The sequence below is a fragment of the Lupinus angustifolius genome, chromosome LG16 (assembly GCF_001865875.1).
Source record: "Lupinus angustifolius cultivar Tanjil chromosome LG16, LupAngTanjil_v1.0, whole genome shotgun sequence".
Classification (NCBI taxonomy): domain Eukaryota; kingdom Viridiplantae; phylum Streptophyta; class Magnoliopsida; order Fabales; family Fabaceae; genus Lupinus; species Lupinus angustifolius.
Genome location: NC_032024.1, coordinates 4,436,232 through 4,460,738, shown reverse-complemented (window position 1 = coordinate 4,460,738; position 24,507 = coordinate 4,436,232). Strand labels below are relative to the sequence as shown.

The window sequence follows — 24,507 nt, the reverse complement described above, 5'->3', positions numbered from 1 at the left end:
TTCCAGGAAATGTCAATATTATAAGCTTTTAAAAACAAAATGAGGTCAACATCTAACTTGATAATTTGGAAATTATTAGGATAACATGTGAGCATACAAAACAACAGGGTAACTAATTATTAACCCTGAAACATCATATAAAGAAGGACTAGAAGATTTTAAAACCAATGGAAAAGAAGCCACCGAACCTGCATGGGCAGCATACTGGCTGTCCTTGATTGTTTTCTTGCAAACATGGCAGCATACCTCAAAAAGATACCAAACAAACAGTCAAATGAATCGATTGAGATTATATTTTTCAAAGCAGATAATGCATACAAATGAAGCTATTTACAATGTCTAAAGCAGTTAACAACTTAGGAAGTGCACACAAAAAGCAGAAACTATTTTTAAAAAACTGCTAGATAAGCTACAGTGTCCTTGAAATGAATAGCCATTCTTTGTAAAATGTAAGAATGTTAAATCCAAAATGCCTTTTATGTTGACAAATCAAAAACTACATTCATCAACAATAACTGTCAAGTCTACAGGTGGAAGTGCCATATTAGACAAAGTCCTAAAAACAACGAATCAAGCGACAAAGGCACAGTAATGACTCAAACTACACTTTGTCGTTGTCGTAATGATTTCAATTCTTTGAACAGAAAGCACTTTTCCTAAATTCATATGTTCCATGTGCACACAAAAAGTTGATAATCACATCTTTTTCGTGAAAAAGTGTATAAACAGTATAGTGGATCATACATCAATAAGCCAAATTTTAAAACAAGGCCAAATGATAGAAATTATTGTATTGAAACCTAAACTTAAATTGTGGAACCTATGGAAGCAACACAAGGCTATAATTATTACAGGACTAACGTCCAGTAACATAATGGTAGATTCATCAAGTTCCTGTAAATCCTCAATTTAAATAAACCACATAAAAGGTTCAAGGAAGGCTCTTGACAAGAAGCAAACAAATGCTAGTCCAATAGCACACAAGTAGAAGAAATAGGAAACACTCACCAGCTGCAACATATCAGCCATAGGTCTCTCACCATACACTTGCATATCTGTAGTATAAAAAATGACATGGAAAGGAACCCAAATTAAGAAATAAACTAATGAAATTCAAGCATCATCAATAGCTAATAATAGAAAGCTAAAGCAAAATGAAAGCATGTACAAACCAAAAATCATAATGAAATAAAGGGTTTTGTTAACATGTGCCCTTAGAAGCATTTAATATCTTGAAATCCAGACTTCAATACTTTCTTCTTTGAATAATAATTAAACAGTGATCAAAGCTATTTTTATTCTTAACAAATGCCCTACACACAGGTTAACAGAACCCTTAATAAAATATAAGATGATAAACTAATATTGTGAGGGGACTATCTACAATTGAATAAAATATGTGAAAGACAACCTTCACCATCAAGCAAATTTGCTTCATCTGCCTCACGTAGTTCTCTACAGATATAATCAGCAGCTGACTTCTGTGGGGCAAAGTTATCTTCCATGGCCATGCATAAACAAGTGACATTAATCAGAAACCAAAAGATGTCCATAAATCAAAAAGATAGAGACAGGATTACTGTTTGTTAAGCATGTAAATATAACCTCACCAAACAAAGCCAAACATAGGCAAATTGACAGAGGGGCCATTTAGTTAACCATGAAAAAAGTGATTATAAAATTTTCCAAAAAATGATCATGCTTGTAAATCTTTTTTGCAGTAACTAAAAAATAGTGTCTCATGCCATCTGAATTTCAGCTTATTTTCTGATAAAATCCTATCCAAACAAAAAGCAAATGTCAAAAGTGATTTTTGTCAAGAAAAAAAAAGCTTGAACAAACAGGCCCTAACATTTTTTTTTAGTAAATATACATTTATGTCCCTTATGTTTTTCGGCCTTGCCACTTCGTTCCCTCAAAATTTGAAAAACTCAAAATAGTCCCAAAAATTTCAAATACGGTCAAATTAGTCTCAACCGGGTATTGCAAAACATGCTAAAAAAGGGCTAATTTGACCACCATTTACAATTTTTGGGTACCATTTTGTGTTTTTTCAATTTCTGAAGGTACCAAATTAGTAAGGTCAAAATAAATGAGGGACTGAAATAAGTATTTACTCACATTTTTTTTGATGAGGAGGTTATGGTTTGTGGTTCTACCTGGTACATTTTGGGAGAAAGTTTCAGCAGCTAGAAGCCTTGCCATAACTTCCATTCTCCCACTTCCAGAGGAACATACCATTGAGAGTGAAAAAGCACTATATCTAAAATTCCAAACAACATAACAACCATATTACTAAATCAGTTTCAACAACAATGCTGATAAAATGATCAATTTTAGTAGCACCTCAAAATTGAAACAACAAGAATGTGGAACATGTAATGTGAAATGCAACAGAAATAATAAATCAGCATCAACACACAACAATGTTGAAAATAAGAAAGTATTCATGAAAAATAGCAATGAGTTAAGAACCCTAGGTAGAGGGGGGAAAGATCAGAGTGAGAATGAGAGGAATGCCTGTGGAGAAGAAGGTTGAGGGTGAGGATGGGAATGGAGGAAGAGAAGAGAAAAGCGTAGAAGTGGAAGAAAATGGTGAATTTTGAATTGAAATGGAAAGAATGTGGTTTTCTCTCTCTCTTACTCTGGAGAGAGAAGAGAAGAGAAGGGGTGTGTTGAGTGTGAGGTTGTTCTGTTTCTATGGTTTTAAGGGAAGAAGAGGCGGTGAAGTTGCCGCACATTATCTTAGGATTCTATGATTTGTTAGAAAAATAATTAATTATTAATTTTTTAATTAAAAAATATTTTTTTAATTAATTATAAGTTGATAGTATATATAGACTATAGTGATATAAGGGGTGAGAAACCTGCTCCCATAAAGTTGAGAGTATTTTAGGATGTAAATTAAAGTTGAAGATATGAATTAAAGTTCAGGGTATTTTGGCAATATAAGATAATAATTTACTAATTTTATCTCCGACTTAATTATGATATGTTTCAAAATTTTATATCTAAAAGTGGCAAATCTGTTTTAAATTAATCTATTTTGGGCTTAGTCATGATCACATTGAGTTAAGAAAGCCTAATGTCATTTGGGCTAAAGTTTACTTGTATAATCTTGTCATTAGTCCATTTTTTATAAGAGGAAATCTATTTACTTCAATAGTAGTTTAACATATTTGTTTATATTTTAACCAACAATTCTATAAAATTTAATAATTGTTTAAATTAGTGAGTAGATTTAGATCATTTTTTTAGAATTGATAACTAAGATGTGAAATTCGAGCAATTAAATCATCTTTTTTATATTAATCACACAAACATTTTATGTAGCATGAGCGAGTTAAATCGGAGTTTAATGGTTGTGACACAATCTAACTAATCTACATGATTGAGATATATTTTAAGGGTTTTGATCAAATGTTGTGAAACCCGAGCCGGACGTTAAACTGACAGAGGTCCCGTATTTGGTTTAATCGGTTTAAACTGTTAAATCGTCCGGTCTGACCGGATGATTCATACATAATTAATAATTTTTATTATAAATATATAGTTATATTTAAATATAAAACTTTATATAATTAATAATTATAGTGAAGTAATAACATCTTCATCTTTTCTTAGATGGTAGTAAAACAAAATATTATAGCAGTGTTCAATTTTTTTTAATTTTTAAGTGAACCGTCCGGTTAACTTCCCGGGTTAATTCGGTTTAACCGAGTTTAACACAGTCGGACCGAAATTTTCCCGGTTCCAAGCGGTCCAACTCTCATTCGATTAAGACTGCAATACAAAGCTGTTTTCAAGTCCGGTCAACAGTCAGACCATTCAGTCCGATTCTCACAACTGCTTTGATTCTTTGCCAACCAATTTATTGGTCATACTTGGACCAACTGAATAGAGCTAGCCCATTTTGCTTATTATATGGATCAAGTTGGTGCATTTTCTTTTTAGTAAGTAAAAAAAGGTGTTTTGTTTTAGGGAAGGCACATAATAGGTAGAAATATTTTTTGTTTCATTTCTCTCTCCAAAAGTGTGCCTTTTGGAATGGAGAGGAAATTATAATGCATTTTAAAATTTTCTTTCGTCTTCTTTTCAATCCCCTCATCTCCCACTGAAGGGGGAATGTTATATTCTTCATTCATTCTTTCATTCTCATTTCTTAAAACCCCTCTTTTATTTTAATAGGATTCCTCTTTAATATTGGACTTTCTAATACTCGGAATGTGAAGGGGTAATTTTTTTAAAGTTATTTAATTAAAAAAGAAATTAAAATCTAAACCATTAAAATTTTATTTTTGTTATATGTCGTGATCTAAACTATGTATTGGTCTCTCCTGTAATGGAGAGGAGCCATACTCCTTTTACTTTGCCATCTCTCAAGGTTTGCAAGCCTAAACCTACTTTAAGGGTTTGTTTGGAAATTAGATTTCGGAGGAGAAATGGAAGAAATGGAAGGCATGGAAGTCATCTCATAAATATATTTCATGGCTTACAAACCTTCTATCTTTCTCTCTTCCCCTCAAAAATTTAACTCCCAAACTAACCTAAGTCACCAACCATGGATTATGATAAGATCTGCACTTCAACCTCCTATTGGTTCTTCCTTACAAATCATTTGATTAGGGAGCACATCTTCTGTCTCAAAAAATATATCACTTCATATGTCATTCACTTATGATTGATGAAAAAATATATTTAAGTTAAAAATTTAATAATAAAATATTTTTTTAACTAATTGTCGATGACGAGTAATAGACTTTTTGAGATAGAATATATCATCCATTTCGACCATTGTTGGCTAAGGTAAGTGTCTCTAAAACATATGTCATACCACATTCTTGCATTATTCCCTAAGTTACTCATGCTAATTGACTAAGAAAATTTCAGTGTAATCAAAACCCAAAGATCTAATACAATTTTAAATTGAACAAAATGACAAAATTTTGGGTGATCAATTTGGGCCATGGGATTGGGTATAGTCATTTACTTTGATCATAAAATGACAAACGTCACAAACGAAATTCACATTTATATATGGTAGTTTATAAAAACACTTTAATTTTTATGTGTTTTGTAGCTAATCATCATAAACTATCTTCTTATATTAATTATCCCTTGAAATTTAATTATTTGCAAAATTAGTCATTGAATAATGATAATACTAAATTAATTGCAACGAAAAATATAACTCATATTTTTTTAAACATTGATTGTTCACTATTAATTCATTTTTTATATGTACTAATATTAATATATTCACTGCTTTTAACTATGAAATTTATTTATCCTTTTATTTTGAATAGTGAATTCTTTTAGAAATCAATATTGGTTAACCTCTGTTGTTTCATTGTTAGTGTTGTGAGTCTGATTATAATGATTTTCTTATTAGTCTATTACCAATTTAATAATATATTTATATATGAACCAATTTCACAAACTAATAAAATTTAAGAGATAATTAGGAAAAAAATAGTTCATAATAACTATCGGTAAAAAACATAAGTATGAGTTTTTTTTCCACTTCTTATTTTATAAAATGTTATGGATTAAATTGATTGATGGTGTGAATCTCATAGACCAAAATGATTCTTTTATGTATTTAAAATTTTATTGATTTTTGTGAAAGATTTTTATGAAGACATATACTTCTTCTTTTATGATTTTAAAGGGTTAATGTATCAAGTAAAAGGAGCGTGGGGCTACAATATGGCACGCAATATAGAAGAAACGAAATAATTATTTTATCAAGTTAAAGTATTTATTTTTATGATCATAATTATGCATCCTTTTTCCAAAAAATTAGGTGCCCAACTACTATTTTGCATATTTTATGGTGAAAACTATTCAAAAAGAAAAAGTTTATATAAATATAATAAATTTTATACCTTTTACACGCAACTACCATAAACTAGTTTTCTCTAATTACCCATTAAATTGATACTATTGATTCATACATAAATATAAAGTTAAATTAATAACAACGAAAAGTTACAACTCATACATTTTGTTTTAACCTCTACTATTACATCATTATTATTTAATTTTTACATATGTCAATATTGATGCATTAATAATTTTTAACTCTAAATTTATCTATCATCTTCTTATCAATTTATGACAGTTTTTTCCAATTATTAACATTGACTAACTTACATTATTGTATTGTTGTTATTGTTATCAATTTTCACTGTTGACTTATTAATAATTTAACAATATCTTTATATATGAACAAATTTAATAATCTAAAAAAATTTAAAGGATAATTATGAATAAAAAATAGTTCATAATAACTATTTGAAAAACATAAAGATTTTACATCTTACATATCAATAAATAAACAACTATTCAAAAGTAGATGAATACTTAATTTCACTTATGAAGTAATTTTAAAATAATTGGATTTTAATATATAAATTATTTTTGGATATAATTAAGAGTATTTATTACCTTGTAAATAAAAAATTAATTCATTTTGGAAGTATCAAATCAAATATTTGACCATAATATAGTTATCACTAAACTAATGTCTGGTTTTCAATAAATACTTCAAAAACCATATTTTTTAAATAAATTAACGAATGATAATTCATAAAAAAATGATTGTGAGGTAAACCAAAGAATGGAAAAGGATAGAATAGACTGAAGTGGGTAAACAAACAACACCACTTAACCAATTAGGACACGAACCTCGTAAATAACGAAGTGGGGTATTCCTTCATGGAACACACGAAAAAACCTAAACAAACACCAACTTTTACGGTTCCACTATAAATATTCATAAATGTTACATTTTTCACACACTCTTTGATCTTTGTTCTCTCCGTCCTTCATTTTCATTTCTTCTCCAAATCTCTCACAATGATTTCATCCATTTCTGCAACATCAATGTCTCTTACCTCTTTATCAATGGTATTCTATTAGATCTCTTTTTTCACATTTTCATATATCTTTATTTCATTCATTTTCGTTCTGTTTTGATCCATTTTTATGTTTGTTATTTATTTTTATGTGTTTGGTCATTGAATTGAGATTCAACTTTTAAGTTGAAGGGGTTTAAGTCTAGTTTTCTTTAAATATTATACCCTTTTTATAATTTTTTGTGGAAGTATATAAGATTTTAGATCATTTTAACAGCTATATAATGTAATATATATACTCTTGGATTTTCACTCTCCTTCATTGCAACCAAAAAATCATTTTTTTTATTGCTTATGAGCTTAAATTGTACATTGTAGCATCATATAGTAATTTTATGATCAGCTTATATTCTTTTTGGTAAATCACTCACAAGAAAATTATTATTGTCTACCAAAAGTAGAAATAAAAAAACAAAATATATTCATGTATATATACAAATGACTTGTTTATAACCATGATCATGTAAATGACTTCAACTAGTGGGAAAAGATTTGATTGTTGTTGTTGTGGAGAAAATATATATTATTAAATATACAATATAATATGAGTATAATATCTATGCACTTTCATTCTGTAAAGATTTATACACAATCACTACATTATTCACCATTAATTTGGATTACTATTTTTTGAGACAATTACTAAATATGAATGTTGAATACATTTTCCCCCTCATATAATATGCTTCTGATTGTATTATACTTTTTTGGGTGCAAAAACAGGTTCCTGCTGCTAGGATCTTCAACCCAAATTCAGTTTCCCTTTCAATTAAGGGTAGAAATTTTCCATCAATTACATTTCAACCAAAGGCACCTCGGTTTCAAGTTACATGCGCGGTTAGTTTTTCATCTATAACCCTACATGATCATGTTTCTCCCTGCATCAAATGATATCATTTGTATTAGTTTATTTAATATATTATCCATGTCTACAATTTCAAGTGTTTAAATGGGTTTTGGGTTGTGGAGAATTAATTTTTCCTATTCAGTTTCTGCTAATGAAAGTTGGTATTGTGCTAAACCATCTCTATGTCTAAAGCTTTAGCTTTTCTGTTATTTTTTTTGAGCTTGAATATCTTTTCTATTGGAATTATCCATAATTGGTTTTGTTCATGATTATTGATAATGTGCTTTTGAACTTTTGAAATACTCATGGTCTTTATCATTTTATGCAGGCTAAGCCAGAGACAGTGGAGAAGGTGTGTAACATAGTGAAGAAACAGTTGGCACTGCCAGATGAATCTGCTATCACTGGAGAATCCAAATTTTCTGCACTCGGAGCTGATTCTCTCGACACGGTATTATCATGTTTATCTATTTTATCTGCAATTATTGTTATGGTATAAAGTTATGATACTTCAATCAAAATATAGATTAACAATATACATGTACGTTTGTCGGTATTCTGTGATCTATTTGTTACCGGTAGAAATTATAGGAAGTATTTCCTTGCCTTAGTCTTAGTGGCACTTTTTCCTGTTATTTTTGTTCTAGTACATGATATTTATCGTTGGAAAGCAGTGATTGCTTTGTATACAAGTTGAGAGCTTTCAAGTCTTCATATACTTTTTAACAGCTCCTTTTCTGGCTATCCACTTTTGTTATTAATACATTTCGGCCGAAAAAGAAAATGAGTTATATGATCAAATCACAGTTTTGAGACACATTGTCTCTGGTTGATGTTTTTTTCTTAACAATATTCTGCATGATTATTGTTGAGACTTGAAAAATCATGCAGGTCGAGATTGTGATGGGACTTGAGGAGGAATTCGGTATTAGCGTCGAAGAAGAAAGCGCCCAGACGATCACCACAGTTCAAGAAGCTGCAGATATGATCGATAAACTTCTTGAAAGCAACAAGTCTTAAACTTGTATCTGGGAGAGGTTTTTGAAGTTTACAAGTTGATCTCTGGTATTTTAGTTTGATTGTTCCTCAAGTAACTACTAGATATTTTTCTGGAATGTACTTGGATGACTATAATACTAGTTTTCATTTCATTTTATTTTGGTTAAACTGGTCTCCTTCTATTCATGTTTCATGAAAAATGTCTGTAAGATCATCATAAATATTTAGTTTTACTTTATATTGAATTAGTAGGTGTTTAATGCTTGTTGTGTTTGTATGTTTTCATTTATAGTATTCATTTTTTTGGTAGTACCTATGGCAAGTAATTAATCCTTTTCGGAGTTATTAACTATCTCTCCCAATAAGTGTCACTCCCAATACTTCAACTCTCGACCTTGGGAAAATAGTTCCTTACCTATTTATAGTATTCATCTTGTTGTGACATTAACACTTAAAATTACTTCTCCATATTTGCATAGGGTTTTTGTACCATCTACAATTATGTGATTGCAATTGTAAAATAAATGTTTTGGATTATTGGTAAATTATAATTATTTGTATTCATATTTCGATAATTGCATAGTATTTCCATCTCATTAAGCCAAATGCATGATTGTGGTTATGATTACCAATATTGGATTAAAAATTAAATGTAGATTTGAATCATTGAAAAATATTCCTGCCACATTTCATAATTTGGACCAAATATTGGAGAAAATCCTACAATGGTGTAGCTTGCTCCCATGCAAATGTGTCAATAATGACCAACAAGTTGTTGGTCTAGGATATACTCTTAGTAATACCCAAAAAATGTGCGAAGAAAGATAGTTAATGGTTAGATTCTTGTAAACGACACTTGTTAGGAGGAGTGGTTACACACCCAAAAAAAGATTAGTTCGTTATTCATAGTATATACCATTGGTAATGTAAAAAAAATCTAGAAATATATAGAGTAAAAACAAAAATGAAGTCAACTTTCAAGAAGAAAATGATTTAAGCATTTCATAATTTGGTTCTTAAGCTCATGACAGACTATATTAAATTTCATGCAACCCAAAAGTAATGGTTGGTAGTGAAAGTGGATAAAATCCTTAAGTGAACTTTATATGTGAGGTTAGGGTTCAAATAATGGAATCCGGCTAGTCTTAGTTATTATGAGACACCTAAAGACTGAAAAATATGTCTTGGTGGTGAAGAGGGAAGCTAATCCTCACAACCATTCATTAATAGATACTTGTATTATTTTACTTTTTATTTATTTTTAAAATATGTAAAAAATAGTTATGTGTTATTATCTAATTGGTGTAAGGAGAGAAGTTATCTCCTCAAATCAGAAGACACTTCATCCTCAAACTAAATTGAAAGCTTCTAATGTCCAATGATAAAATTAAATCTTAACTATACACGAAAAACCAATTATTTTTAAGTAAAAAAGTAAAAATATTAGCACGTTATTATGAGCTTTTGGCCCAATCTGAACCGAGTTCTTACCTGTGTTAATTTTTAAATATATCATCATAAATCATCCTATCTAATTTAAATAAGATCTTAATATTTTTAAAAACAATAAGATAATAAAAATAAAAATAAAAAACTCTACCAATGGATCTAATGGCAAGAGACAGTGCACTCACGGCATTGACTCTAGTCCTTAAAAATTATTTAGTCTGTTATGTTCTCTCCCCTCCCTCATTACTAATTGTGAATTGTTTTTTAGTACTACTCAATCCCAGGTTAGTCTCCGTAGTTGTTTCTTTATATATTGATGATTCATAAAGATTACATTAGTTAAATGTGAGTAAATAATCAAGTAGTGAATATCTATCTACCCAAAAACATAATGATAATCTTCTTTGGATTCAATTGAGTTGCAATATTTCTTTTAGGAAGAAAGTTGTAGTATCACGCATTATTTTAACATGCAAGTTTATTTTAGTGATTAAGATAAAAATAGTGACAAATATTAATGTGACAAACTATGATTTATATGCTAGTGTGATAAATCAAACTCATCAATTATGCAAATTTTAGGTTGGGAAAATTCCTTGATTTATATTTCAATGTTAAGGAAGATACAGTGTAAGCATACTTTACATAAAAGTACAGTGAAGCCGAGTGGAATTCACCAAATTGCCTTCATCCAGAATTCAGAAAGACCTGAAAAACAGGTAAACATTAAACTATAGAAGTTACAGATTCTAATAACTGGAACAAGACACAAAACCACAGCACCATACCTACAATCATTCAAATGCAGCGAGGTAGCCGCTGCAATTCCAATGCTGCTAATGTAGCAGCTTTGGTTAAACCAGGAACACCAGAACTTTTGAGTTCAGAAACAATCACTTCAATTCTTGAAATCTCTGGTATGGATATTGATAATATCATAGCATGCAATAAGTACTGTTTGCATGCATACCCTAAAGCATGTAGCATTCGCTGCACCAACAAGTGAGGGGTGCCTCTACTCCAGGACTCTAGGATTACACTGACCTTGGGTAAATTGGTTAGTAGACCAGTGGTGGCTTCTCTAGGAGCTGCTTTGAGCAGTAAAACTACACATTCAGAAGCTATATCCACAATATTGGTTTCAATGGAGGCACTCAACTCTAGCAAGACACCAACATTGCTTGCAAGATCTGCTATATCTCTTATGCATTGCTGGGGATCAACAGCACCACTCATCTCAGAAGGATTGTCACATAGGAGAGTTGGTTCTGTTGAGTAATTGAAGCCTTTTGCACATGTAACGGAACGCGCTAGAAAAGCCTTACACAGCCCAAGAGTTGGTTCCAGCAAATCTTCCATACCCTTTGCATATACAAACTCGAGAAAATTACCAATCCTCCTAACCACTTTTAGTTGAGAGAGTATCTTGGATTCCATTCCAGGAGCAGAAGCCAGAGCTAGACAGATCTTAACATTATTCACATTTGCATTTGACAGATCACCAAGCAAGAATTCAAAGCATTGTGAAATTGTCTTTATATGTAAAATGTCCTGAATTGTAATAAAATTAAACTCCAGTAGCATGACCAGAAGCTTTTGTGCAAAGATAGGAATAGGATCTTCATCTTCAATCAAGGTTGGGTAGAGAGGAAGAAAACGGGCATTTGATATGAATTTCAGGTCTTTCAATCTCTGCTCTTCTTCAACCGGTTCACTCAAAACAATAATCATCACATCGAAAAGAATTTTAAGGCACAAAAATCTGGCATCACCATCCTTATTACCCTTATAGAGAACTGTCAAGCTAGGAAGGATTTCACGTATGAAAATGTCAGGGTTTCCAAGGACCACAAGAGATTCCTCTGTGAGACACTCCAAAACGCGAAGAAGGGTTATTTGGAAGTCATCTCTTCCCTGAAAGTCAATGAACAAAGACAACAATATAAAATTTCCATTTTTTACTTAACAAAGTCAAACTTGGCAGTTAGTGCAATCTGCCACCCAACAAATAATATGGTCTCACCATTACCATAATCAGTTAAATTATAATGAAACTTGATTAGCCAAAGAAGGGTGTACTACTAAATTAAAGGTGTACTGAACTTATGCATTTCACTTCATCAAGACAAATAAATTAAGTTCCTAATCAGTAAACAATCCCATTTTTTCATTAGTTAAACAACTAGCAAGTATTATATCTCGCCACAATAAAATTAATCTTCAATCAATTATAAGCTCCACTAGTCAGTCATGATTACTCATGAAAGTTAATCACTGACCTGAAACGGTGTCTCTGTTAGTTTGATTAGACTGGCTAACTGTTGCAGGACATGAGGTGTAACAACTTTGTGTTTCAAAATTGAACTCCCAATAAGATGAAGGACAACAGGAAACACATGAATGTTGGTTTTTGGAGCAGATCTGCTGGTAAGGGCAGAGACATGCCCTTGGCGCCTTCCTCCCATCATTTGCTGGATATCACCTGTTATTGTATCTAGTAAACCTGGAATAGTAGATGCCACAACATGCACAAATGCATCTAAGCACTGATGTACATAGGCATCCTTCTCCTTTCCCAGCCTATCCACCACAGAGAGTAACTTTTGGCTACAAAAGAAGAGTGAAAGCCACCTCCTACCATGCTTACAGAGGAGAGCCACAAGGACAAGTGCCTTTCCTTTTAAAACTTCACTACCCTGCTCGACAAAAGACACAAGACTTGGGATCAGATTTTTATCCTCCGCAAGTGGTAGAAGGTATCTTCCCATATTTGTGAACATGTGACTTCCAAGCATAGCCATGTTTAGAAGATTTAAGCTTATTTGCTGCTCTCGTGGACTACCCTTGACAAGAGCAGAAGCTAGGTCCTTGAATGACAGTTTCTCCATAACTGACTGAATGCTAGGAGGATTAAAACGAACCAAGCGCACCAAACATGACCCTGCAGTAAGCCTCATGCTCTCCTGTTTTCCTGAAGCCCTATAGATATAGCAGAGATTACTGATGACATCTTGGCTGCTAAAACGTCCCACCCAGGTTCCTCCTTGGCTGCAAACGTTCTCAACTGTTCTCAATGCATACAATTGAGTCAAATCATCCTCTCCCTTCCTCAACATTGACGACACAAAAGATATTAATGAATTTGGAACCTGCAAGCAGATGGAAATAATTTATTTAACCATGGAAATGTGCACTAGGAATGTAGGCAAAGAACGTTAAAGCAGACAGGAGGAAACGAATTTTACTATAGATATATTACAATGTTCTGAGCAACGTATGTAGAAAATCATAAATTGTTATATACTAGATAATCACTCAAGCTTCAAATGACCTAGGCAAATGGACAATCAATATCATAAACAAGCCTAGAAGAAGCTAACCTGCCAGCCAACCGAAGTTCTATTGTCTTTCGATGGAGATTCAAGTGGATTGTTATCCCTGCAATCCGCATTTTGAGTCGATATATAAAATAGCAACTCACCCAAAGCAGCCATGGAAAACCTCCTCACTTTTTCCTGTTTGTCTCTAAGGCCATCAGTCAGTGAACCCAAAATTCCAGAATTAGCCAAACTGTCATCAACAAAAGTGGAGTGCCGAATCAACAGACCAATCAGTGAAGCAAGTTGAACACGCAAGGCTAATGCCTTAGACTGGCGAAGCAATTTTACAAGTATGAGCATTATTGGTCCATTGGTCAATATGTTAGCTGCATCAGCATTACTGCTTAACAGCTCAAGGTACCTAACCAAGTTCTGTTTCTCTCCAATGCTGGTATTCCCATTCAAAATGGCAATAATCCTGTTTAGGATTGCTTCCAATTGCTCTTTAGGCAACTTGACAAAATCAGATGCTTGCAAAGCCTCAAAAGGAAGTGAAGGAATGACTTCTGAGACTTTATCAACTTTTCTGCTGGGCATTACAGGTCTGACTGAGAGATCAGATGGATGCCAAAGAACTTGAGAGAGATTGCTAGATGACCTTGAAGATTCAGAGTCAAGGCCTGATCCTACTTCTTCTTTACCTCTATGTTTCTTTACCTGAGGGCTCACACTGGGAGAAATAGCAGATATATCAGGATAATCAGGAGTTGACTCTTGATCAACTGACCTCGGATCATGTGAAACAGGTGTGTTAACAATGGATGGAGTGTCCAACTGGTGTATATTATTTGCAGTCTCTTCTATTTTACCCTGTTTGTGGTCACCATTGTCCATTTTCTCATCAGGTATGGAAGTTGTATGTTCTAAGCCATCAGTTTCTTCAGGTGCATCATCTTCAGTGTTCTCATTAAAATCAAGTTCCATGTCAGTGTTCTCAATTTTAACTTCAGAGTCATTCTCAGAGCTGTTAGGCAAGGGGCGTCGATAGTTTTCCTTCTCATTTTCTTTTTGCAAATTTGATTTTGCTATTCTTGACAGTCTCAAAAGATTCACAACCTTGCTAATTTTGGAAGGACCTTTCTGCTTCACTTCAGCTGTTTTGCCAGAAACCTTTGCCTGAGTTCTGTGGCCATTTGGTGTTGCCCTTGTTGGTGTCTCAATGCCTCTAGAACCTAAAATGGAACTTTCATCCTTCTTCATCAACCCCTTTACATCTTTTTCACGATATTTGGGAGGGGTCCTGTTATGGGAAGATTTATCACCATTCCTTTCTGGTAAGCATGGTTTAGCATGTAGCTCTATCATATCATCAAATGCAAGTTGAGCTGGTAGAGGCACCATAGTCAATTTGGTACTCCAAAATGCATGTCCACAAAGCTCAGGCCACTGTATTCTTTCAGCTGGATCTTTTACAAGCAAAGAATTAATTAAATTGACAAAAGGTCGACTCGGATTACCAGGGAGAGGTGGAGTTGGATCTGAAAGAATAGATTTTACAAGCTGAGTGAATTCTCTTCCCAAAAAGGGAGGCTTCCCAGTATAACATTCATACAGTACACAGCCTAAGGCCCAGAAGTCAGAAGCATAAGAATGGACTCCACCATCCTCAAAAAGCTCCGGAGCCATGTAAGACGGTGTTCCACGTTTTGCTTGAGGCAACTACAGAATTGTAGAAAATTACTACATACAAACAGATAATTTATGGAGAAAAAACGGCAACTATATTTGCAAACGTTAGTCAAGCATACCGAGGAAGATGGAGTTTTTGATATATCTCTTAACTTTCTAGCCAAACCGAAATCACATAGCTGCATCAATCAAGTAAGAAGTGCATACTGTCACACTCCATCTCATATAAAGAACATCTACAATTACTCAACCAACACAAAGCATAATAAATAGGCACCTTAGTACGTCCATTTTCATCCAGTAGGATATTTGATGGTTTCAGGTCACAATATATTATTCCATTTGAATGTAAAAACCTGAAAATTAGTATATAGTTTTATTACATGTATTACAACTAAACAGTGGGAAAACAGAGAGGAAGATCATGACTTGTGAGAACATACTGCAAAGCCTTGACTAGGTCAAAAGCAAGATCATGAACTGAGTCTTCTGGAAGTTGAGTGTCCTGCAATTCACCCACATAATCAACATTATGCAAGAAACTAATATCACAAAACAGAATACCATTTTTTCCCAAAACCAAAAGAACGCAATGTAGTGAATTTACAACAGTAGAATCTCATTAAATTCTGATATATGGCAACATTGTCGACATATCCAGTCCCCAAGTAAAAGCAAAATAAATTTTGAAAATGGAGTTAACTATGTCATGGAGCATCCACCAAAATATATCGTTGTCTATATGAAAATTCATTGCAGCAATTAAAAGCTTTAAGAAAACAATGTGAGACACTAAGTGTGATTTCCAAGTACTTTATGCTCAGCAAAACAATGAAGGTACTTAAAAAGATGTTCACAAAATACAAGCAGTGAAATGCTATACCTGCCGTAATATGGAAAGCAAATCTCCTCCAACACAATACTCCAACACCAACCATAGGTGAGCAGAAGTTTCATACCTAACAAAAACATAAGTTGAGAACCCTTGATGATAACTTATAATGGATGCAGACAATATTTTAAAAAAAAGTTGTTAAGCCTCCAATAAAGGAAATCTTGATACAAATATTTAAAAAATGGCGGCCCAGTGCACAAGACTGTTTATAGGCTTGATACAAATATTTATCATGAAAAAATATTTAATCCAATTTCATGCAATATATTATTTATGCATAATGATCATTTCAATATCAATATTAATAATACAGAGTAATAAGTTCATTGCTAGAATTTCCTGATTTAACTAATTTTAATCTGCCTATCTTTAATAGGATTGTTATCATTATAGTAAACATTTCTAAGTGGATTTCTTCATTTTGAAGCCTCCTTAATTGTTTCTATAAAAATATAAAAACAATAGCGCATACCAGGAATAGAACTTGAGCACATTTTGGTGATCCAAAGAGTGAAGAATCCTAACCTGCAGAAAAAAACAGTGAATTATTTATTGCAGCTCAGGATCTATAAGAAAATTAAGAATTCAACAACAACAAGACAAATAAAGGAAAACGTAGTTGTAGCATATTTAATGAAGTATAATCTCTATTCCGAAATAGAAACTACTTACTTCTTGAAGCACCTTGTTTTTCTGAGATTTATCGACGCTTTTGATGGCGAAATATTCAATTGTCTGCTTCTTTCTACCTTTGTACACGGTCTGAGAAATTCAGGAAAACATAGAAACAATGATTAAAAGCTTCATATGAAGAATGATGAGGAGAAAGAGGAAAATTACCGAGTATTTTCCGCGACCAATGGCTTCGTAGATGTGGTACTGGTTCATGGTGAGTGAGGGATGTGTGAAGTTCTAGGGTTTTTGGTTCGAAGATTTGAAAGTTGAAATGGTTAATGGTGTGTGTGGAATAAAGGAACTACGAGAGAGACGTTTGGGATATGATGAGAGAAAGAGAGTGACTGTGCAAACGGGCGGGATTTTGGAAATTTCAAATGTGGGGATTATGCTATTTTTGTATCCAAACATGGGAGTGGTAATGGAAATGAATATAACTTAAGCAATTCATGTATATAATCTATTATTTTTTTACAGAGGTAATGTTAATTAAATATCTATTATTTTTTTACAGGAGTAATGTTAGAATAACGAATAATGTAATAATATATATATATATATACTCCTTAGTGTTATATAGTTTTCAGATGTATAAGAAGTTACAGGAAAGTTCTATAGGTACAAGGAGAAAAAATAGTTATAGACGACTATAATAAAAAACTAATTAAACTTTCACATAGGTTCTATCTCATTGATAAGAGACTATATATTTATCATTATTTCTTTTAATATATAACCATAATTTTATCTTTATAGTCTCTTTGATTTGTTGGATAGTCACATTGGAAGAATTGAATATTAATTCATTCCTTAACTAAGCTATGTTCATTTACTTCATAATCCTAAATGGCCTAAGGTTTCTTCTTTGCTGGACCTCTTTCATTTGGAGCTAAAATAGTGAATTGGTAATGCATTTATTAAGCTCCCAACAACCTCTCAGATTAATCATCGCATGCTTATCTTAGTTTTAAGGCATAGACTAGATGGAAGAACATGAGAAACTCATTCGGTGGTGTTCTCATGATTATACTTAACCCTTCATTTGACTTGTAGTTAAAATATTTTTTCTAGTATAACCAAATCTATTTCTCGAGTAAAGATTAATCCATTTTAGAGTATGTGATCACCTCTCCTAATATATATTGTTCACACGAATTAAAATTTTACATTTTAATTTATTTAAAAATTCAATAAAGTTTTACACTACCAGACCAATATCTTGTTGATTTTTTGCAATTAATATATGAACTATTATAATAACTTGTCAATTTCCTCAATTAAAAAGATATATCCACAAATCACTATATCCTACAACTTGTACTATAACATATCGTCTTGTTCTATTTTCTTTTTGGTTTTATCCTTCTGTGAAACCAAAATGCTGTATTTTTTGATTTCATGTCATGTTTTATTCTATGTATGCAAGAACAGAACCAATATTTGGTTCAAAACTTCAAATCATGCACTGAGATATCTACTAAATGTTACCTTAGTGTTATGCTTAACCATAGATTTGGGAAACCTTTGGAAAAATATTCAACCCACCACTCCAAATCCTTAATGGTCCTTTTGCGAGTTGGATTTTGGAAGGGAATGAAAGAAAAATGAAGACTTTAGAGTCATGAAATATACTTAAGAAATGACTCAAAACAAAAGCTAAAACTACTTCTGAATTTTGGGTGCAATATATATATATATTATTAATTACCATAAAACTCAAAGCAAAAGCCAAATAGCAATGTGAAGTGATAAAAAATAGTCACATTTAACGTTTGAAAAGAAAAAAAACCTCCAAACAATAAAGAAAGATCAACATTTAGAATTGAGCTCTCTCCTTCATCCATTGAAAAAAAAATGATGTTTGCCTATAAAAGATGAACACAATTCAATACATTAGCTTGATGAAAAAGCAAAATCTAGAATAAAAGATATAATAAATTAATGGGAGAGAGGAAATGTAGTCATCAACATAAGATGTTTAAGCCTTTTTAGGGTTGTCACGTCTACAAGTGATTATGGCGGTGGCTGAATAAAGTCTATGAATGTGAGATCACATAAATCTTTGATTTTGGTTTGTGAACTTTAAGGTTCATACATTTAGCTCTAGTGCACTATATTGTGTTGATCCAAGCCCACGATTACACATATTACTTGGATATTGAGCCCTATGTTGAAAATTTTGGAGTCGAACGATGATGTTCATGAAATATATTTAACAACATCATAACTAATTTAATACATTAATTGAGTCTTTCTTTCAAATGTCATGGACTAACTAATAATATAATAAGATTCATATTGATTAAGGATCTAAATAAAAATGTACACATTTAAACATTATAAGTAATATCTAGATACATATTTTAATTAAATTCTTTAAGAGATGACTCTGTTAATAAGCAAAATTGTTTTCACTCAGTTAAGAAAGTTAACCATTTTTAATTAATTTTAAAATATGTAATTGTTAACCTAACAATGAGAGAAGCAATTTAAATGAATTATACACTAAAATGAATTTGTTTGAGAAATCACAAATTCATATTTGGACTCAATCATTCAAGATTGCTTTACTTTAAACTATCATAGTTCAGTAGTTCCAAGGTCAACCATATAATTTTATGTGCTCCAAGGTGCATTACAAATAAGAATTTTTTACCTGAAACTACAACTCCAGCTTTTTTAAAATAAAATAAGCTATAACATTAAAAGTTAAAAAAAAGATGGAAATAAAATTATACAAATAAGAGAATATAAAGTTTTTCATGTATGTAGTAGACAAATATTGTTGTGGGATGCTGCCAAAACTAACATAATTTATAAACACCAATACTCCTATAAATTTAAAATACACACAAAAGGGGCATTCCGAGAATTGAACTCGGGACCTCTCGCACCCTAAGCGAGAATCATACCACTAGACCAAATGCCCAGGTTGCTTCAAATTCCACAATAATAAGATATATTCACTCATAAACTACAAGAGTTTTTGTTTCCCTCCAAAAAACTCCGTACCCTTTATTCTCCCTCCTCTTTCATTTCTATGATGAAATTTGTTCCCTCACTCACTTACCCTAACCATAACCGCCATGCCTTCCGCCTCCGATTCCGACGCCAAACACGATCCACCGATCAACGCCGCTCACGACACTGAGCCATTCTACGATCCTTGTAAGTTTCATTTTTTATTTAGGTTTCGGTTTTAAAATTCACTTTCTATTTATTTTTTATTTTTTTGGATTTTTTAGGCGATGATGATAATGAGAACATGTACGTAGAGAATACGGTTCCTTTCGATTATGATATTGACGGCGATGATGCGTTGTTATCAGAAGAAGAAGAAACGGAACCGTTAAATCTTGCCGGTGAAACGCAGCGCTTGGATGATTTTGATGATAGTGATGGTGATTGTGATACTCAGTTATTCGATGAAGAAAGAGGCGCTGGTGGAACTGAAGTTTTGGAGAATGTTGATTTGGACGATCCTCATTGTGTTGACACTGCTCAATCACAGGATACTACTGAGAATAAGAAATTATTGGAGGAGAGTGATGCTGTTCTTTGTCGAAACACCAATTCAGGTGATTACTTTCATATGCTTCATTGAGATGTTATCAATTTTAGTTCTTGTCTTTTGATTCAGTAATGCATTATTAGGATTGATAAATGGAAACAAAAAGGTGAGTTGAGTCTTTAGTATTTTTGTGGTGGTTTACTTGCAGCTAGTTAAATGATTTGTTCTTTGAAAAATTAAACTTGTGCAAGTGATGCAGTTTTATCCAGGGTCCGTTTGTTCAAGCTCTTTATACAAATTTTTATTCAAAAATTACATGTGACAGATAAACACTTGTTCGGTTTAGCTTTTAGTAAGATACAGAAGTCACAAAAAAGCTAAAAAGTGTTTCTATGAGAGGCTATATTTTTATGGCCTCTCTATAACAAGCTAAAAAGCTAAAAAACTTTTATTACATGTACTTTATACAGTTGCAGTCAAACAAAAAACAAGTCAATAATTTTTTAGAGTATTTATTATGTTTACTTTATTAATGGCTCATTAATTGATAGTTGTTTAATAGTGGTTTTTTGTGTTAGCAATTGTAAGTAAAATTAGAATTTGCAATCATTATGAAGAACCTTTTCTTTTTTGGTTTAGTTACCCCTCTTGTTCACTAGTATAAGATGTACATAACAATGAAAAGAAAAGGTGGCTTACATATCATGAGGTTTTGGATTAACTTTGGCTTTCTTCCTCAGGAATATTTTGTTGAGTTGCTTACTTGTAGAAACAGAATACTGATTTTGATGACTGTTTTCTTGAGCTTTATTTCCTTGCAAATATTTCCAGGGGAAGTGCTACCATTTCTTATCTGTTTTTCTACAGTATTGTGTGTCTGACTATTGTATAACTGTCCTCAATTTTACTATAGGACTAAATATGTTGCAAGGTTGACTATTTCACGATTGTTATTCCATTTATGTTTGAAATGTATCACATGAGTTTAATTCGGTTCCTTCGATTCCCTTAACAAACAAATTTCTCAGGTTCGATGCCTCCGCGTTATACTTTTCTCCGTGCAGAATCTTTGCGGCAATCTGCTCTAGCTAGACGAAATATGGCTTTGAAACAAACCCAGGTTGAGACCAATTCTGTCATGGATGTGAGCCAGTCTTGTCGGGAAGCACTGGCTGTAAATGATAACAGGGAACCTGTTCCTACACATTCTGAGAAATTTTGTGGAATTGGTCAGGAAAACCATCGCAGGAAAGATAGTGTGGAAGTTGTGGGATCAATGGACAAAAATATGTGCAAGGTTACTAGCTCAGCAGTCAGAAAACTTTTCATTGAAGATTTAACTTTTGAAACAAATGAACCTTCTCTTATCAGCAATGATTTAAATGAAGAAGATAGCTTAGACAAGTTGCCTATCTACCATGATGATTTGGCAGGGTTAAGCTATATTGACTCTCAAGAACCTGGAGACCTGTCACAGATAAATGCTCTTGATTTTGTAGATAAGTTTCTCAAAGATAACGCCATGGACTTGGATCAAGAAATTAGACTTGTTAAAAATGTGGAGGAAAAATCAAAATCCCTTCCTTCTTCAAAAGGGCAACAAAGTTTGGCCAAACGAGTTAGTGATAGAGGCAAATCTGGAGAAACTGGGATTTATGACTGGGATGATAGCTGCGAGGATGAAGGCGGGGGGGATATATTCCTCAGGAGAAAGGAAGATTTCTTTGATGGTGGAACTCATAAGCCGAAGTCTTTGCCAGGACTCCAGAAGATCAAAGCACACAGATCAAATGATGATAATGATGAGAAACAACCAAGTTTCCCTAAAAAAAGAAAGGTTGCAGTCCACTCTGATTCAAGACTAGGGATGCTTAATCTGAAAGTAAGGGATAATACTGTACAAGAAGCAACAAGAAAATTAAAACGGAATCTTGCTAATGAATTGGATGAACAATTCAAGACCAATTGCTCTGGAGGAGAGGTGCAACCTAATCCTAAAGCAGGTGTGCAGGAAATGTTGGATGTAGGTATAGATACTCAAATAGCTGCTGAAGCTATGGAAGCCTTATGCAACGCAAATGATATTGTTGATAATGTTGCTAATGATGTTGCTCGTGTTACTAGAAGTAGAAAAACTGATCAACTTAATAGCCCTATCACTGTGAAAGCGGGGCCAGTAACATCAAAGGAACATTCGAGACAGTATGATAGGAAAAGGAAAGTCAATGACAAATCAGATTTGCAAACTTCAGGCTTATCAAAGAAAAGTACTAAAATGGTCAGACAGTGCAAAAAGGATAATGTGATGACAAGGTCAATGAGGAGTAAGTTAAATGCAGAAGGCAACCGAACCTGCAGTGCTAATGAAAACGATAGAATAGTCTCATCTCCAATAAATGAGCAAAGAAAGTCCTCAGAAACTTTGGAAAGACATCAGCTTGATGAGCTAAATAATCTTGATAGCAACGGCACTGGAGGGAAGACAGTCAACAAAAAGCATTTGCGTAGTGAAGTTTGTCATTTTACGCCAATTGCTCGTAGAACTAGACAATCTCGTCCAGTAAGTCAATTGATAAAGTCTGATATAGGATCCAAAAGTTTGGGAGGAGATATAGCAAATGGTTCCCATGAGAAAAGGAGTGGCATTCGCTGCCACTCTTCTAAACCATTGGATACTAAATCTACTCCAGGGTCTTTTGATCACTTTGAAGTACATGATAGTACCGACTTGTGTGAACTTGAGACATTGGTTCCAAAGGCAAGTGTTGTTAGTGTAAACAATGATGTTGAAATGGGTACAATAGATTTTCCTAAAAGAAGGAGATCCATTAGGATTAGGGAGTTCTCTAGCAATGATAAAGGATCTGAAAAGCTAATTGGTCCATCTAAACCAACTGTACAGCCTGAAGATATTGGGAAATCTACTGCTAGCATGAGAATAATGAGAACGGATTCTAGAAGTGCTGTTAAATCACTGGTGAATTGCCGAACTCAATCATCTTTATATGGTGGTTCAGAAATATCTTCTATTGACCAAAGACAAGGAAAAGCATTGGAGCCAAATTTGGATAAAGTAACTGCAGGTGATACACGTATTCGTTGTAACATTACAGATAAAAAGGATGCAAATCTGAATTCAGTTGAAAAGAATAATGCAGATGATATTTTGTCTACGAATACTTTTGAATTCACAAATTCTCCAAGAGGGAGGTACAAGTCAGCTGACTTGGCTTCTGCAACTCCTGCTAATTGTAAGACGCCGGTGAATGATGCATCACCTGTTTGTATAGGTGATGGTTATTACAAACGATCATGCAACAGAAATGTTTCAAATTCATGCCTTCTCAAAGTATTTCGTGAGGAGCTAGATAGGGAACTCCTTAACTTAAGATCCATTAAACCTGAATTAACTACCCCATCTAAAGATTCAAGGAAGAGGAGGGATATGACTGCTGTTCGAATTCTATACAGCCAGCACTTGGATGAAGATATTGTTAAGCATCAGAAGAAGGTAATGTTTGATTTTGATAAACCCCTATCAGCAAATACAGACCTATAATTGAGTTTTAATTATACATTGTTCCTTGTACTTATTACAGGTCTTATCACGGCTAGGAGTTTCTGTAGCATCCTCCATAGCAGATGCAACACACTTCATAGCTGATCAATTTGTGCGTACAAGGAATATGCTCGAAGCTATTGCTTATGGCAAACCGGTGGTCACCCACTTATGGATTGAGAGCTGTGGACAGGCTAGCTGTTTTATTGATGAGCGAAACTACATATTGAGGGACACCAAAAAGGAGAAGGATATTGGTTTCAGCATGCCAGTGTCGCTAGCACGTGCATCCCAACATCCACTTTTAGAGGTGAATCTGTGAAACACACACACAAAAACACATATAGCATATGAAGAGAAGCAAATCTTAACCATTGGCTCATGCACAAATCCTAGCCATCTATGCAAGTTCCATTACACAGTGACACTCACTTGACATGTCTAATCTTCTCTCTACTTAATATGCCCTATATATTTATACATATACATATTTTACCAACCTTGCCCTAAGAGATAAGACTCGGTTATTGTTTATACTTCATTTATGTTTTTAACCCTTAGTTTAACCTTTTTTTTAGTTTGTTTCCTCTAGTTTGATTTGTAACTGTTTAGAAAATAAGAAAATTGTATCAGTGTTGTCCCA

General features: G+C 33.0%; 4 protein-coding genes and 1 non-coding gene across 12 annotated transcripts in view; 2 read left to right on the top strand and 3 right to left on the bottom strand.

The window, feature by feature from the left end:
• The window catches only part of LOC109329690, a 7,401-nt gene extending 4,763 nt beyond the window's left edge, over positions 1-2,638 (bottom strand). For all 3 annotated transcript variants that reach the window (XM_019563440.1, XM_019563438.1, XM_019563439.1), the window contains exons 1-5: positions 2,521-2,638; positions 2,160-2,263; positions 1,412-1,498; positions 1,009-1,055; positions 189-246 (exon numbers count right to left, since the gene is read on the bottom strand). In XM_019563440.1, coding sequence (XP_019418985.1) covers positions 189-246; positions 1,009-1,055; positions 1,412-1,498; positions 2,160-2,241 — 274 coding nt within the window. In that variant the 5' untranslated portion in view covers positions 2,242-2,263; positions 2,521-2,638. The remainder of the gene's footprint in view (positions 1-188; positions 247-1,008; positions 1,056-1,411; positions 1,499-2,159; positions 2,264-2,520) is intronic.
• Positions 1-17,171, bottom strand: part of LOC109329688 (serine/threonine-protein kinase RUNKEL-like) — a 24,859-nt gene extending 7,688 nt beyond the window's left edge. Inside the window, exons 1-12 of one of the 4 annotated variants that reach the window (XM_019563434.1) lie at positions 17,096-17,171; positions 16,960-17,059; positions 16,792-16,881; positions 16,592-16,644; positions 16,108-16,183; positions 15,668-15,729; positions 15,502-15,580; positions 15,344-15,403; positions 13,596-15,254; positions 12,495-13,364; positions 11,004-12,129; positions 10,766-10,923 (exon numbers count right to left, since the gene is read on the bottom strand). In XM_019563434.1, coding sequence (XP_019418979.1) covers positions 11,014-12,129; positions 12,495-13,364; positions 13,596-15,254; positions 15,344-15,403; positions 15,502-15,580; positions 15,668-15,729; positions 16,108-16,183; positions 16,592-16,644; positions 16,792-16,881; positions 16,960-17,007 — 4,113 coding nt within the window. In that variant the 5' untranslated portion in view covers positions 17,008-17,059; positions 17,096-17,171 and the 3' untranslated portion in view covers positions 10,766-10,923; positions 11,004-11,013. Of the gene's footprint in view, positions 1-2,314; positions 2,319-10,765; positions 10,924-11,003; positions 12,130-12,494; positions 13,365-13,595; positions 15,255-15,343; positions 15,404-15,501; positions 15,581-15,667; positions 15,730-16,107; positions 16,184-16,591; positions 16,645-16,791; positions 16,882-16,959 lie in introns of those variants that run through there. The other 3 variants (XM_019563433.1, XM_019563431.1, XM_019563432.1) reach the window with 3 other exon arrangements.
• Positions 6,736-9,022, top strand: LOC109329692 (acyl carrier protein 1, chloroplastic-like). Its single transcript, XM_019563441.1, has 4 exons — positions 6,736-6,912; positions 7,644-7,757; positions 8,096-8,218; positions 8,659-9,022. Exons 1-4 carry the CDS (start codon positions 6,862-6,864, stop codon positions 8,785-8,787), a joined length of 417 nt encoding a protein of 138 aa, XP_019418986.1. The 5' UTR covers positions 6,736-6,861; the 3' UTR covers positions 8,788-9,022.
• On the bottom strand, positions 19,652-19,723 carry TRNAP-AGG. Its single transcript has one exon. It is a non-coding gene; the product is annotated as a tRNA-Pro (tRNA).
• Positions 19,832-24,486, top strand: LOC109329689. 3 transcript variants are annotated; one of them, XM_019563437.1, is made up of 5 exons: positions 19,832-19,962; positions 20,040-20,372; positions 21,334-23,397; positions 23,464-23,816; positions 23,905-24,486. In XM_019563437.1, the coding sequence occupies exons 1-5, from the start codon at positions 19,881-19,883 to the stop codon at positions 24,184-24,186; spliced, it is 3,114 nt and encodes a 1,037-aa protein (XP_019418982.1). In that variant the 5' UTR covers positions 19,832-19,880; the 3' UTR covers positions 24,187-24,486. The 3 variants fall into 3 exon arrangements, with proteins under 3 accessions (XP_019418982.1, XP_019418981.1, XP_019418980.1); XM_019563436.1 differs by having other exon boundaries at positions 21,334-23,622; positions 23,674-23,816; XM_019563435.1 differs by having other exon boundaries at positions 21,334-23,816.